The 15,394-nt window shown below is 36.4% G+C and overlaps 2 protein-coding genes across 5 annotated transcripts in view; both read left to right on the forward strand.

The window, feature by feature from the left end:
* The window catches only part of LOC121323801 (janus kinase and microtubule-interacting protein 2-like), a 29,007-nt gene extending 25,208 nt beyond the window's left edge, over window positions 1–3,799 (forward strand). The window contains exon 22 of the mRNA XM_041265018.1: window positions 164–3,799. The gene's annotated coding sequence lies outside the window, so the exon portion shown is untranslated. The remainder of the gene's footprint in view (window positions 1–163) is intronic.
* Window positions 3,800–7,957: 4,158 nt separating this feature from the next.
* dpysl3 (dihydropyrimidinase like 3) overlaps window positions 7,958–15,394 on the forward strand; it is a 28,620-nt gene continuing 21,183 nt past the window's right edge. For 2 of the 4 annotated variants that reach the window (XM_041266118.1, XM_041266119.1), the window contains exon 1: window positions 7,958–8,384. In XM_041266118.1, the coding sequence (XP_041122052.1) occupies window positions 8,031–8,384 (354 nt within the window). In that variant the 5' untranslated portion in view covers window positions 7,958–8,030. Of the gene's footprint in view, window positions 8,385–14,474; window positions 14,785–15,394 lie in introns of those variants that run through there. The other 2 variants (XM_041266120.1, XM_041266121.1) reach the window with 2 other exon arrangements.

The raw sequence follows: 15,394 nt of genomic DNA on the forward strand, positions 1-15,394 counted from the left end.
GTAAGTGTGTCTTGTTCAATGGTCCCTTCATAAATGTCTGTGTGAGTTGGTCAATAGTAGCAAGGAATCATATTGTAACCTTAAATAAGCTGTACCAATTGAAGAGGAGTTTTAATGGTACTGTACATTGTTGAGTTACAGTTGTCTTTCTTTCTCTTTGCAGACTTTATGGAAGTTCAGAAAATGTACAGAACAATGGTTTCAATCTATTAATAAACAGAACCTAGTTTACAGCAATCTTATTTATGTAGCCAAGGCTACTTATATAAGCCATTTGAAAGATTGGTTGCTTGGCGGTTTCTACGAGATCCAATCTGATACTGTATATGCTGCATTGAACTGAACATGAGTGAAACATGTCAAGTAAAACTATACTTGATTGAGAGCAAGGCAGAAACGTTTACAGAAGTTCAGATACACATGTCTCAGACAGCAAACCAAAGTTGGGAAGGTCATATCCCTGCCGTGCAGGGGAGCGCTAAACCATCACATCACTGGATTCACGAGTGGGAAACAGAAGAAATAAGTTGTTGAAAAGTCATAGCTTCAAATGGAATTGCTCTCTTCCACAAAACCACATAACAAGTGGAAAATCACGATCCACCAGGACGGAAGGACTGTCCTTTATTACACAGCAGTTGTGAGCACTCACTCAGGTGATCAAGGTGACCCACTATAACAAAACACAAAGCATCGGAAAACAGGAAACCATTCAGGAACTGACTGTAAATGGATCTCCCTGTGAGATAGAGCGTACCACACAGAATGGTCACTAGAGGACATGAAGCGCACATAGGTTCTTTAGCTCCAGCGCAAGAAACTGGTTGATATCCTATATTTATTTAAAAAGGACAGAAGTAACTTATTCACATACTAGTTTATTTTTTTTGTTTGTTTGTTTTTGTAATACGTTCTATCAGTATAGAAATGTACAGGCTTTTACCTTACCAGAAACGGTTCCTTCGAATGTACTGGTATACATTTGTGTATATGTACATGATTATGGCTGTTTGTTTATTGCAATGGTTTTATTTGCTTATTGTTAATAGTGACTCATAATTTAACATCCATACTTGGTATCTGCAGCTTGAACAATAGTATCACACAACCATTTGTGTATTAATGTACAGTATAAAATTCCCGTAAAGCTATTGTGGTGACAGCTGCAACTTTTTTTTTCCCATAAAAGTACAGTAGATATTACAAAGTTTTAATGCTATAGCAGTTTGTCTTTGGGAATATTACATCTATGGTCGTGTATTTTTTTTCTTTATTTAGTTATCTCAAGGATTACTGCTTTGTTTCTATGCAGCACAACAGGCTTACTTTAGTAACCCCATCCAACTGCAATAGGAGATTTTGTAATGGGAGAAAGTTTGTGTAATTGATATAGTGGTTGTATCTTTTGTTTCGCCATGGTTGAGACAAAAGCTTTTCGTTTGCAGATGAAAAGTCTACATTGTTGAGCAAAGAGGTACATATCCCGACCACCAGCTACTAATAATTCTAGAATACAAAATAACCTGAACTCATAGTGCATATGCCTTAAATGTTCTTCCTTTTCTTCATGTTCTTCAACATTTCTGATAGCCACTGACTTCTGTATCTTTACTAATTTAGCTAGGCAGGGTTGAAATTTCATTTACAGTAACATAAGTCTTCCAAAAGAAATTCCATTACAGATGCTAAACTCTTTCCACACCTGTTAAAATACCTACTTTGTGTCGCTATACATTAGTGTATTATATAAAGGATTGAAAAGGAATTATGGAGATGTTATTACCTAACATTATCGGTCATACTTTCACAAAAAACATGCACATTTTCCTTTTGGATTGAAATAAGTCCGGCCCAAGGTGTCAAAGCAAAATACATACTTTTGGTTACTAAGAGCAATAGCCAGTGCTAAAAAAAATTCCAATTTCTCATTTGTATTTTAAATAGATTTTTTAAAATTAATTAATTACTGGTATCCCTGTTCAGTTATCCCTGAGAAACTAATTGCATGTGTAACGTAGCGTTGCCAACCCATCCCTCAAAAATGCTTATGTCGCCTGCATGTTAATTGGACAAGCACTTTTGGAATTGTTTGCTTCTGTGACCTTGGTAAACAAGGGATGGGTGTGGGCAGTGTTAGTCCTCATGCACTGCTACCATGTGCCATGGCTGGCTTTGGTGGATATGAATATTTGTCAGATTTGTGAGGATTAAGTATCGTGCATGTCCTTCTGCACAAACAAACAGTGAACTTAAAGAAAATAAAAACGTGGCCAATGCAAGAACAGAGCTAACTCTTTTTGTTATTGTTTTCAGTAATGATAGAACATATTCATATGTGTTTTATCTTATAGAATGGAATTCTGGGAAAATAAAGGGCAGGAAATTAAAAAAAAAAAAATTGAAATGCTCAATGGAGCCCCATCAAAAGGCATCAGACATGGAATGTGTTGGACCTGGTTTGGCCTAAGGATAATATGATATAGCAGTACTTTTTCAATCTAAAACCTGTTTTAAGGTTGCAGTGTTTCTTCAAAAAATATATGTATACAATATTTCAAAATAATATCCCTATATATCACAATACCATTAATTGCATCATGTGCTTTAATGGAGGGATGTTAAAATAATCATAAGCAAGTTTACACTAGAATAACAGACACAGTTTGTGGACTTACTTTACTGGTATTCATAGACCTTTTCCTCCCTTAATAAATACTTTTATATAAATTAAATGGCAGTGGTTAAAAGAAGAATACATTTTGTGCAGAGTGCAATTAGTTGAAATTATCTTGAGAAGAAAAGTCTCTAGTTTGGTTGAAGACACTGTTTCAGTCTGATTGCATTTCTTAAAAGGATCATACCTTTTATGATGGACTTAGACTAGTCTACACAAAATAATAATCAGACAATAGAAATCAAAATGATATGTCCTCATTTTATGCAGTTTAGATAAGATCACAGTACTGTACTTACAGTAGAGTTTTTAATGAGCAGATTGAGGTGTGTTATGGTATTTTATACAGGTCATTAAATAAACATCATCTGAAGACAAGCCCCTAATCTAAAGAAGGTAGAAGGTAAAACAATGTTTCAATTGCCTCCTATGCAGTGAAATAATGCAGGCAAATAGTGTAGCTCAGTTAGTACTAAGATATACACAGTATTACATTTAAAAGAAACCCATTTCAATTAGGTTTCATTATATACAGTAACATCCCTAAGTACAGCATAGTCCAATCTCCATTTGATTTTAGTTTACATTTAACCCAATGTGTTAAACCAATACATTTTCTTTCACGTTTGGTCACTTTTCCCAATAAAAGGGCAATTTTAATACTAACTAGTAGTATATGGTACTACCTGTATTGAATGAGAGAGTTGATTGCACTTTTAAAATGAAACACTGTAGGCTATACCCAGCATTTACCACTGTGTTAATTAAACACCATTTATTTAAAAAAATATATATGTTAAGAATCTTCTTTTTACAAACAATGGTGCAAACTTAGCATGGTGTTAACTGTTTTGTGAATATGGCCCAATATGTTTCCTTGTTCTCGAAAAGGCTTTTCTACTGTAGGTCCTTGCTCCTGGAAATCTATTAGCTGCAATTAAGAATTATTTTTAATTGCTGTGTTCCCTCTTCCCCATCACTGATCTGCCGTGTGTGATAATAAAAAATGTACAAAGATATGCGTAGTGAACCTCTTGACTGTATGCATCAATCTGTAGAGGAAAATGAATGCTAATGTAAAGTTTTCTGAAGTTATTTTTTAATTTATTATAGGAGTTTACTAAACCGGTATTTGAGTTTGTAAAAAAATAAAATAAACACTTGCTTTTCTCAAACACTTGCTTCTTTAACTTTGCAGATTTTACACCCGTCCACACCTTAAACAGTGTGCCATGACATAACTACCAAAGAAACATGTTCAAAAGGCTTATTTTGCAGTTATTTAATAAAAACACTTCTACGTTTAGAAAGGTCAGCCTGTTTATGCCCATATCCATCAGAGAAATAGGCTGCACATTGAAAAAAAAAAACTATAAGAAACTGCATGATCACTGTAGTGATGTTATGGCCTGAAAATCTCTGGAATGTGTGGAAGATGGTTGTCAGAAATCCACACAATAATATTGTGTAGACAGTACAGGTTGCATGGCAACATTGTGAGGGAGAAAAAAAATCTGAAATGCAGTTGGAAGAAGTGCTATAACAGAGATAAGTCTTGTCTTCATGCATAGCTATAAATCCTGTAAGCACTGCCCATTAAAGACAGTAAAACACTAAGCAACAACAGCATTAATATACAAGACCTGCATTGATCAACCAAATTCTGTACCAGACAGCAGTTAAACACGTGAGGGATGAGACAGTACATTCTCAGAGATACTGCACAAGACTGCAGAGACATCATTAAACCTGCCAATAAATGAACACAATTATTACAATCGTACGATGACATTTTTGTGGAATCTTTTTGTACGTACGATCTCATCAGTATACCATACCAAACTTAGTGCTAACAAACTTGAGACAACCCCCCCCCGGAACCCCCCCCGGTGGGGGAACCCCCCGACGACGACACTATTCCTTCAAAAACTGGAAAGTGAGCTTGGCATATTTGAGAGTAAAAGCATAGCAAACATTTTTCACCAAGAACAGTTAAGTTTCTGTTTCCCTGCCTAGATACAATATTTCCTTGGATACAGTATTTCCATGGATACAGTATTTCCTTATTATCTAGGATAGCGAAGGGCCTGGTTTCATAGTAGAAAAGTATCTGTGCATTGTTCTGGCAAAAATGTTCAAATCATTGCAATGCCTTTAGGTCAACAATGGGCTGTGACAAAACTAGACGAAAACTTCAAGAGCTGTACTGTATATAACAGTAGCCCTGTGAAATCATTGGAATCAGCACTAAGCTGGCTTGAAACAGAATTAAAACAAAATATCTGCAACAACTGTGCCAATTAATGACCCAACATCTCATCCTCAGACAGCTAAGGCTGCACATCATGGGAAATGATTCCAATCAGGTTTAATTCAATACAAGCACAACCAGGCATATGCCTGCCAGCATTAGTTTGGTAACCAGAGCATGATGCAGGAAAGGAGCTTTTAATGATGTTAGAATTATTCATTTAATTTTACATCCTCTCTGTTACCTGCTGTTGCTGCTGTAAAAAAAACAAGACAGGAAATGATGAGCAATGACTGTTTATCTTGCCCTGACTGTGAACAGTCACCATCACTAAATCCTCTCTCTCTCTCTCTCTCTCTCTCTCTCTCTCTCTCTCTCTCTCTCTCTCTCTCTCTCTCTCTCTCTCTCTCTCTCTCTCTCTCTCTCTCTCTCATTGCAGGTTACAGGTACTGTTAATCTGTAGTGCTCCTGGTTTAAACATTGCTTTCAGTGTTGGGTGGTAGTAAAGTTGCTTTCTAAACAAACAAAATAATCAGATAACTTTTTTTTAAATTAAAAATAATTAAAATAGTCACAATATCACCCCAGCAAAATTGACTTGACTATTAAATATAACCATAACTAAGGGGAAAAACACTTACCATACTGATAAACAATTGATTACAGCCTACATATACTGTATATTTGAAGGACTGAAAACATCAGCTGTTCCAATTATCTGGGGTAATGGTTTGACTGCATTAGAACATGAATTGCTCAGCTGTATCAAATGCTTGTTCTTACATTCTTGCTTTCTGCATTCTGTCGAATTTCTTTATGTTAGCAGGTTTTGGTGCTGTTTGTACAGCATGGTACGCTTTGCAGACCTTATTTAAATAGTTACATATGAACTTGAGAACTATTGGCAGGACACCAGTCTGGTCCTTGGAAATTCAGCTAGTTAGAATTATTGTCTTGTCAAAGATGAATAAAGAAAGTCTGCCCAAATAACTTCCATAAGAAACATAATAAACGACAGTGACTACAACACTTCTCCCATTTCTGCAAAACGAGAAATATGTATTACTGTATTTATTAGAGATATATATATCTATATATATATATATATATATAGATAATAATATAATATATATATATAGATATATATAATATATATATATACACTGTGCTATCACACACGATTTTCTACTAGCTATAAATTGTGTCTGTCACTCTGTGCTCTCCATGAGCCATGCTTGGAGTGCAATCTGTCACTGCACTGGGAGACAGTGTACCAATGCTAGACAGATACATTAGCAAATATAACAACTGGCTGTGAGAGAGAGTCAGACAGTATTGACCCTCATTTGATGAAAACAGTACATTTGTTGGCACTCTTTCCTTGGAAACAAAAGTTATATATTAGAACTGTGGATTCTGAAGGTTTTTTTTTTTCGTTAAGTTATCCAAAACAGATTTTTAAAAAAGTGACATGACTGAAAGTTGAAAAGTATAAATCAGATGAGATTAGAATGAGGTCCAACTTTGCCTGGAAAAGCAACAGTTCAGCCTGTAATGTCTGATCTCAATCACATAAACTCAACTTGACCCAAATTCTGTTTGCAGTCATTATAACCCTGATCAATGCATCTTTGATGGCCAAAACAGCACTCATTCATAAAGCTCTTCAGTGCCTTTTTAGTGTCCATAAAATGATCACTCTGCAATGCAATGACTTGTCAAGAGGATGTTGATCTGCAATACAATCATTAACAGAGTCAAGCAGAGTAATGGCCTTAGATAGAGAACACTATGGAAGGATAGCATCTAGTGGAAATGTATGTGTTTTGAGCACATTTCTGTACTGCAGTGCTGGTAAGCCATGTGCTATGTTGTCATTAAATTCCATCAAGCCGAATGCACTGCAGTTAGAGCTCTGTTTTGAAGCTGACACAGAAAAGCATCAGACTACAGAGAAAAGACAGCAGTTTAATTAATCAAGGTGACACTGTCAGGGTTTTTGTTTTTAACTATATTTTGAAAACATGTCACATTGATCCCAGAGTGATTCGCATTGCCGCTGTTACCATTTGTATCCTGTCAGTTGCCTGTGTGGTCCTGTGACGTCACCTGGGGACGTCACCTCCCAGAGTGCTGAAGGGACAGCTCCTCAGGTTAGAGGGACGCGAGACACACTGAGGATGCAAATACTGTGCCTTATGCTTAAGCTTTATGCACAAATTGGCTAGCAACCCGCATAACACAGCTGCAGTACGAATTAACTACTATACATACTAATAATAATGATATTAACAATACGGAGTATGTTACAAAAGACGGCACCATATAATATGAAGGCCATGGAGCATACCGACCATATGATGGAATGTGTGAAGACGTTTTTCAAATAGAATTTTAATCTGAAACAGAGAACGTGGTTTAAATTAATCAGTCTGCATCTGCTGATTGATTTTCTCCCCACGCAAACTGGCAGCTGAAGCAACTGTGGATGGGAGAAAAATACAGTTCTGAGAAACCGGGAAAGCAATACAGAGTAGACTATATTGTAAATACTGTAGACTATCCCTCCTTTAAACCTGTACAACGGGATTCGCTGTATCCATTTGAAAAAAAAACAACAGAGATTTAAAAAGTTTATAGTCAGAAGGTTTTTTTTTTTTTAACTGAAAACTGAAAACTGAAAACAAACTCAATTTCATAAAAAAAGACATCACTATTTTTTTTTTACATTAAAGTTCAATAATTTACTGTATTGTGCATTCATGTACAAAGCTGAACTTAGGGTTAAGTTAAGGTGGATCATCATTATTATTCTCTTTTCTAAACCTGTTGTAACAACATAATCACTTTTTTGGTGTTGTGTATCTGCGGTAGCCTCCTGTTCTAAAAAATAAGCACAAAAAGAGCTTAATATAACAAGACGTTATAAAAACCGACATTTAAAAATCGTGTGCAATGCGTGATGCTAGTATCACTTCCCTGTCATGGGATCAAGAACAGCACTGCCACCTCTCGCTTAAATTGTCCAGTACTGCTGCTGAGTAGGATACAACAACACTCAATTTTCAGACTTCTTTCACTCTCAATACATCTGGTTTCAAGATCATGGCTGAAGGCAAAAGAACCTGGGACAAAGAAGATGATCTGCCGGTCTATTTTGGAAGACCGGGTACGACCGATCAGGTCCCCCGGCAGAAATACGGGGGGATGTTTTGCAACGTAGAGGGAGCGTTCGAAAGCAAGACCATCGATTTTGATGCCCTGAGCGTCGGGAAAAGAAGTTCGAGGAGCTCGAGAAGTGGGAGTAAGCGGGATGCATTCCAGGAAGGAAGGAGTGACAGCGACCAGGGCAGCATCTGCACAGAAACTGGGTCCGGAGGGCTCGACGGGGGAGACCCGGGCATTCAAATAAAAACTGCAGCAGGGAAAGAAATACTGCAGAATCTGGATGAGGTGGAGGTAAGCAACCTCCTTCTGTTTAACGGGAACTTGGCAGCTGTTGGCATTTAGCACGCTAAGTCTTCCTTTGTATTTGATGCGTTTCTCGAAACGAGAACTTGCTAATTAACGGGTTTGTTGGAAGCACGCATGTTACAATGAACTGCTTTTAATGCAACTCTAAGGTAATAGCGTTTTTACAGTGCTGTTCCCAGTAACGAAAAGCTGTATAATTAACTCCCTATTAAAACAAGTCGATTGTTAATGGCTCACCTTGTAGGCTACACATATTCAATGAATGGTGTGATGCATGTGTGGAATGTTTTTTTCTTTTTTTCTTTTTCTTTTTACAAAACAAAACAAAAAATTGGGAGTGACTGCATTATTCATGTAACTCATTTAGCTTAAACCTAATTTAAATCACAGTTTCTCTGTGAACCCATTTAGAGTAGGCCTTTTGCTCTTGTTTTTCTTTTGTTTTTTAAACCGTTTTCAGAGATTATGTAATCCGTTCTTGGCTTTTGGGCGGAGATATTATGTATCATCCCCCCCCCCCCCCCCCCCCCTCTTTTTTTTTAGTGAGTCTTAGGCAGAACCTTGAAAGCCTCGTTAATTTGCAAGCCCCTCACTAGTACCACATCCCACATCCAGATCAGCTGCTTCGTAGACACAGTGTACAGCAGGGCACCCTTCTTGTGAAGTGTCGCTTGTTGTATTTTGTTAACATGCAAAAAACAAATCCTAATAATGAAATATAATGGTGGTGCTAAGCAGACGTTTTTGTAAAATGTTTGGCTGTTAATATCTGATGAGGAAATATACACAAGTCACACAAGACTGCGGGATGCAAAGGGCAGTGCCAGGCATTAAGTACTGTTTGGGTGATTAATGGAGATTCATTCCAGTACCGTACCCTCTGATGGAAGGAAAGATGCTAAGAGCAGGTCCTGGTCCCTCAATCTATAGTCATTTATCGTTGCAGCAACTGTAGTTTATAAATCGCCACAGTTTGCAGTTTACTGGTCTGTTAAGCCTCTGTTAAGCATCTGTAATAGTATGAAGACATTAGAAAGAGTGTAATACTTTGGAAATTGATAGCATAATAATGATTCATGTGTTTTATTTAAAAAATCAGAAAGCAATGTTGTTATAATATGTTCTTCTTTTCCAGACAAATAAAAGTATTACAGTATGAATGTTTCTGTTTATTCTCTGACTAAGTACTCTCCCTCTAACTTGAATCCCCTTTTTCATAGTGTTTTGATTGTTTTTGTTGTACAGTATTAATCACAACAAATCACTAAACATTGAACTCAGTTATGTAACACTTTTGACTAGTTTTATATTTACAGTATTACAAATTGTATATTATATATATATATATATATATATATAGATATAGAGAGAGAGAGAGAGAGAGAGAGAGAGAGAGAGAGAGAGAGAGAGAGAGAGAGAGAGAGAGAGAGAGAGAGAGAGAGAGAGAGGCCATTTAGTGGCACTGTGGAGCTGCTATATCTATAGCAGCACTATATTTTTTTTATATTTAATCCAGCGTTGTGATGTTTTCAGCTAAACACGTCTAGAAGTCATATTGGCTTATAACCAGTAGCAGTGGAATGCAGCGAATTTTTGCTTTCCAATAATAGACTGATTTATTGATGACAAGCTGGAAAGAAGCTATCAGGGTATGAGGAAAGTTGTGATACTAAATGAATTTTCTTAATGCATGATCTCTCGCGACAAATGGAATACCTGTAAATTCAGATCTGTTCATTTTGACTTGAAAACAGTATTGGTTTTGATGCAGAATCGTTCTCTACCCCAACAGCTGAAAGACTAGCAGAAACAGTTAACACGGTTAGCCTGTAGAGCCCTCCTGTGGTGAAAAAAAGATTTTGCAGATGTAAAATGTTGCCGTGTATAACACCAGAATCAGGGATGGATGAGTTGGCAAAGCCCGAAAGCCTTGTTTGGAGTGATGTCTCTCTTTCAGCATGGTGGACATTCTGTTGCATTTTGGAACACATTAAAAAGGAAGGATATGTTCCACTGTCTGTGTAAAAAGGTTTCTTTCAGATCAGACTTCACCAGAAAGAGCCTGTAGCAGTTGCAGTTAGATTTGGTAATTAGGGGTTTTGCTGTCAGGATAAGAAATGTTCTAAATAATATAATCCTTTGCCAATTTTATTAGGATTTAGCTGCTTGCTTTTTTTTAGTATGTTGCTGTGGGCCCTATTCCCAAAACTTGTATCTCACAATTATTGGTTTAAGGACTGTTTCCTGAGGTTAGAGAGTTTCTGAACCAAGAGAAGGAACTCCAGACGCTCCAGACAGAGGGGATGAAGGTTTCATGAATATCAACCCTGATTTAACTCTTTTTAGCCAGGATACTGATTTCTGATTACCTCTCTTTTGTTTCTGCTTTAGTAAAATATGCAGCCAAAACTAAGGTTCGAGATGCATGGTTTGTGTCCAGGAAATGGCACCTACAGTACCACATTCCCCAGGATAAAATTAATCAAAACGGCTTTAAACTTGTACAGGGGCAAGGACATTTACTGTAAGAAAGCCTTTATATTTGGACTGGAATTAAAATAAATTGGACATAACTAATTAGGAAGAAATGTTGGTGACCCTGGGCCTACCAGCCATTAAGTCACAGCTGTGAACCAGTGCTGTGCGACCTTAAAGCGAAGGGCTGTATCAGCACTTAGCAGCTGCAGCTTAACGCATTGGGCCTCAGGACCGCCATCATTTATCAGTTATTAGTTGCAGTTTTTCTCTTAAGGATCTATGCACGTATTGTAAGGTGGGTTTATTATTATTATTATTATTATTATTATTATTATTATATAAATAATAATATAATAATAATATAATATAAGGATGATGAATGTACTGATACATAAAAAATGTATTTTTTACACCTTTTTAAATGTCAAAATAAAGTGTAAATTTTGTAACATTTATAAACATTGATATATATATATATATATATATATATATATATATATATATATATATATATATATATATATATATATATATATATATATATATATATATATATATATATAACCTCTCGTACAGGATTACTTAACTGATCTCTATCTCTAACCCCTGAGTGTGAGTGCTCACGTCAGTATGCCAAATGAATTGCTGCAATTGAGACAGCACACTAAAGTGAGCACTAATACCCAAGGGTTATCTATTCTGAATATAGTTGTTTATGGGTGAATAAATCTGATTGACTGCCAAACCTCCATTAGCTTATACTTAAACAGCTTTAAAAGCCCAACATTGTTGTTCAATAAAATTGTTGTTTTTGATTGGCTGTTGCAGTGAATACATCAGGGCTGTTGAATTTCTGAATGCTGATTGGCTAAAGCAGCACTTAGAAACACACACACGCGCGCGCACACACACACACACACACACACACACACACACACAGTACAAATTAGGGCCACTTTTTATTTTATTAACTGTCAACAAGCTCACTAGCGTATGACTTTTTTTGTTAATGGTTCGTCAATATACAGCAACCTGTTTGTAAATATATTAAAAAAAGACAAGAAAAAACCTCCTTGGTTTTTTCCATTCCAAGGCAATCACTGAAATTGGTCTACATTTGTTTAAAGGCACATTTAAAGATATTAATGTAGTAATATTTATCTAATTAGCCCAGTTTTTATGTTATTATACATTTGTATTAGTTTAGAAATAAGTTAAAATATACTAACTATTGATACAAGATAAACATTTGTTAACATGTTAATAGTTAAGAAAAAGACCCAAAATGAGTTAGATCTGGGTACTTTATGGGTGTTTATAGATAATATGCTTCCTGTCAATCACATGCAATCTCTACTAGATTCTGCTAAGTAAACTATACTATAACTATATAGTATATAAACTATAACAATAAACTGTATAGTCAAATAGCAGAGACATGTCATTCTTCAGTGTGGCAGAAGTGTCTACAAGACCTGTAAATAAAGAGTTAATGGCTTGAAATGCTAGATATTTATAACATGAAGGAGAAGATGCTTTCGTCCATTTCTTGTACTGTTGTGCTTCAGTGCTAATTGAGTGATTAGACTGTGATGGCGCTGGACACTAAGTACAGTAATGAGAGCCTGTCCTCTGTACAGGGAGGAACTGTCCCTTTGTCCTGCCAACACTGAGTCTCAAACCCAGCTGGTTGCTTCAGGCATGTGTAAGCAGCCTTCATACTTCCCATCCTCTTGGACTCTCTTGAGATGGGAGGACAGGCTGCAGACTAATCCATTAAGTGGAACTCAGCATTCATTTGCTCTGCAGCTGTCGGTCCATTAGAGCAAATAGTTGTTGGGTGTATCGAATTCAATTGTGTGCTGCCTTTCTGCTCCTGGGACATTCAAGGAAATGAGGTCCAGTTGTTTCTTTTGGGGCTGACTTGGTGTGCATACTATACATTTTAAATATAGGAATATTGCAGCCATTCCATTCTGTTTGAGCTCAAATAGTAAGGAACTATATCTCATGTCTTTACTGGCTGTGTAATTGAATCTTTGTATGTATTTATTTGAAAAGCTCCTTGAGATGTTTTGGCACGATTAATATTGTTCAGTGGACATAATGCTGCTAATATTAATATGAGGGTTACTAGTTCTATTACAGTAATACAACATCTAATATTAATAATAGTGATAGACTTATTTACCAGTTTTACCAGGCAGTAGGGACTTTATCCAGTTGTTAAGCTTCATTGTTGCTGCATTCCTCTGCAATGGAATATTATATTTAGACTTTTCCACACATCTGTTTTTTCTCCAGCTTATGAAGGCAAATAATAATGCTATTTCATGAGGCTGGAACAGTGAACATCAATTTGTGTAAGCATTGATGAAGTTAAGTTTGCTAAATGCCTAGAGATTTATAATTTCTGCTTTGAAAAGAAATAGCCCTGAACCTTCAAAATGGCACCAATAACTTCATATTCTGTTTTAGATTTTATTTTTTCAATTAATTTTAAACAATTCTGGATTCCTTTTAAAAGTTAAAAGAGGACGCGTTCATGCTTGTTCTAGTAAGCTGACGTTGATAAATCTGTCTGAAATTAAATTAATTTATTAAGCATTTAAGCTAAAGGTCATATTTTGCTATCATGGCATGCAACTTTGAAATTAAAAATAATCCTTTTGACATCTCGATACAAAAATGAAAGCATTGAACAAATTCTCTTTTAATCGAAATAATTTAAATGGGCTCCCTCACATCGAAAAATGCATATTAGTTGTTTTTCATTTTATTTTAATTATGTGTTGATTCTTGTAATGCTATTTATATTTGGTTTTCTCTGCGGTAGCTATTTTGGATGCAATGCAAACCATGGTAGTGGCGATCTCAATATCTAAAGTATAACAGCTTAGTTATTTGTTCAAACAGGAGGACATCACTGAGACAAATGTATTTATTTATTCAAATCAAGTCAAAAGCGATCCAGTCCCTGTAGTTAGGACTGTTATGGATGGGTGAAACTACTGCAGTGTCTACATTAACAAATGATGTGCGTAACTTTATTACCATTATGCATCCAAACTGCGTTCTTGGGTTGCTGCAGTGAACTGATACACCCTGTGGTCAGGGGATATTCGGGTCAGACGTTCGTTTTTAGCCCTGCAGAATGTTGTATACAGAATGGATGTAAGGCTGGCGTTAACCCCTGTGCTTATCACAGGTGCACCCGCAATATTATTTCTGAATTCAATCAAGATTCCCTGCAGCTCTTCTTAGACCACACCTATGAAGAATGGAGCCGCGTATGCATCATATGATCATCGTATGTATAGTTGTGTGAGATGAGGGTACATAATTAACACGCACGCATTGACACTGTCGCTGACTAGGTCTGTTGAGCCGTGGTTCACTGTCTTTCTGATGTATTCTGACTGATTTCTAAAAACCAGTATATAAACGTGGTATTTTCATCTAGCAATGTCGACTGAGTCTGGAATAATGTTGATATTGATATTGAAAACAAACCAAGACAAAATCTAAACGCCTTTGGCTAAAATAAAGGGCGGAACTGCTGGTCTTTTGTCTGGTGTCCTGATTTCTGTCATTTTGGCGCCCTCTTGTGTAGTCTCAAAGTGCTGCAATCACTGTCCAGACAAAATTGATCGAGACCAGTGAGGGAGGAGCCCGAAAGATCAAGCGATCTGTGCTGCTGAGGAGCGCAGCAGGCAAACAGCGAAGGGGGATTTACGATTGCACAGAGAAGGAAGAAGACCATTGCCTCATTATATTCCAACCAAGCACCAGCAGAAACAAAAAATACAGAAAATACACAGAATTCTGTCTGGGTCAGTAACACCAAACCTCATCAGCTATGTCAGCCATGTCCTACCAAGGTAAAAAGAACATCCCAAGGATCACTGTAAGTATGCTGCGGTTTTTATCTTTTGTTATTATCTGTGTGTGTTGTCAATGTATTTTCTGTTGTTATTGAAATTGGATAATTGTTAAGCAAACCACAAAGCAAACCGTATCTACTCTGCTTTGCCCAAAGGCTTCCATATATTTGATATAGTGCCGCAATGGACCAATTTAATGTAGCTGATAGAATATATTATAAATGCAATTTAGCATTTTTATATTGATCGCTGGTTATACCGTTGGTTTCTGCAGAGAAGAAAGAAGGCGTTTTCCAAATGTGATCTGCGCCTTTGTTGTGGGGAGTGTAGCCATGTATTTTTTTGTATTGTTATTATTATTGTTATTTTTTTCCCACTTTATTTATCTGTAGTTCTTCATTTGGATAATTGTATATGTTTAATGCAGGCTTCTTTTGATTGGGAAGAAAAAAATGGTCAATTTTATTTTCAAATTTGGAAATTGGCCCATTTCAGTGCATAATGTGCTAGAAAATTAAAGCATGGGAGGAATTATATTTTAGCTAGTTCTCACCTAGGGTCATTTAATCGAAAATATACACTACTTCTGCTGTAGTCGCCACCACCAGCGCAAGCAGATTAGAGATGAAACAA

Source organism: Polyodon spathula, chromosome 12 (assembly GCF_017654505.1).
Source record: "Polyodon spathula isolate WHYD16114869_AA chromosome 12, ASM1765450v1, whole genome shotgun sequence".
In the NCBI taxonomy this organism is placed as follows: Eukaryota; Metazoa; Chordata; class Actinopteri; order Acipenseriformes; family Polyodontidae; genus Polyodon; species Polyodon spathula.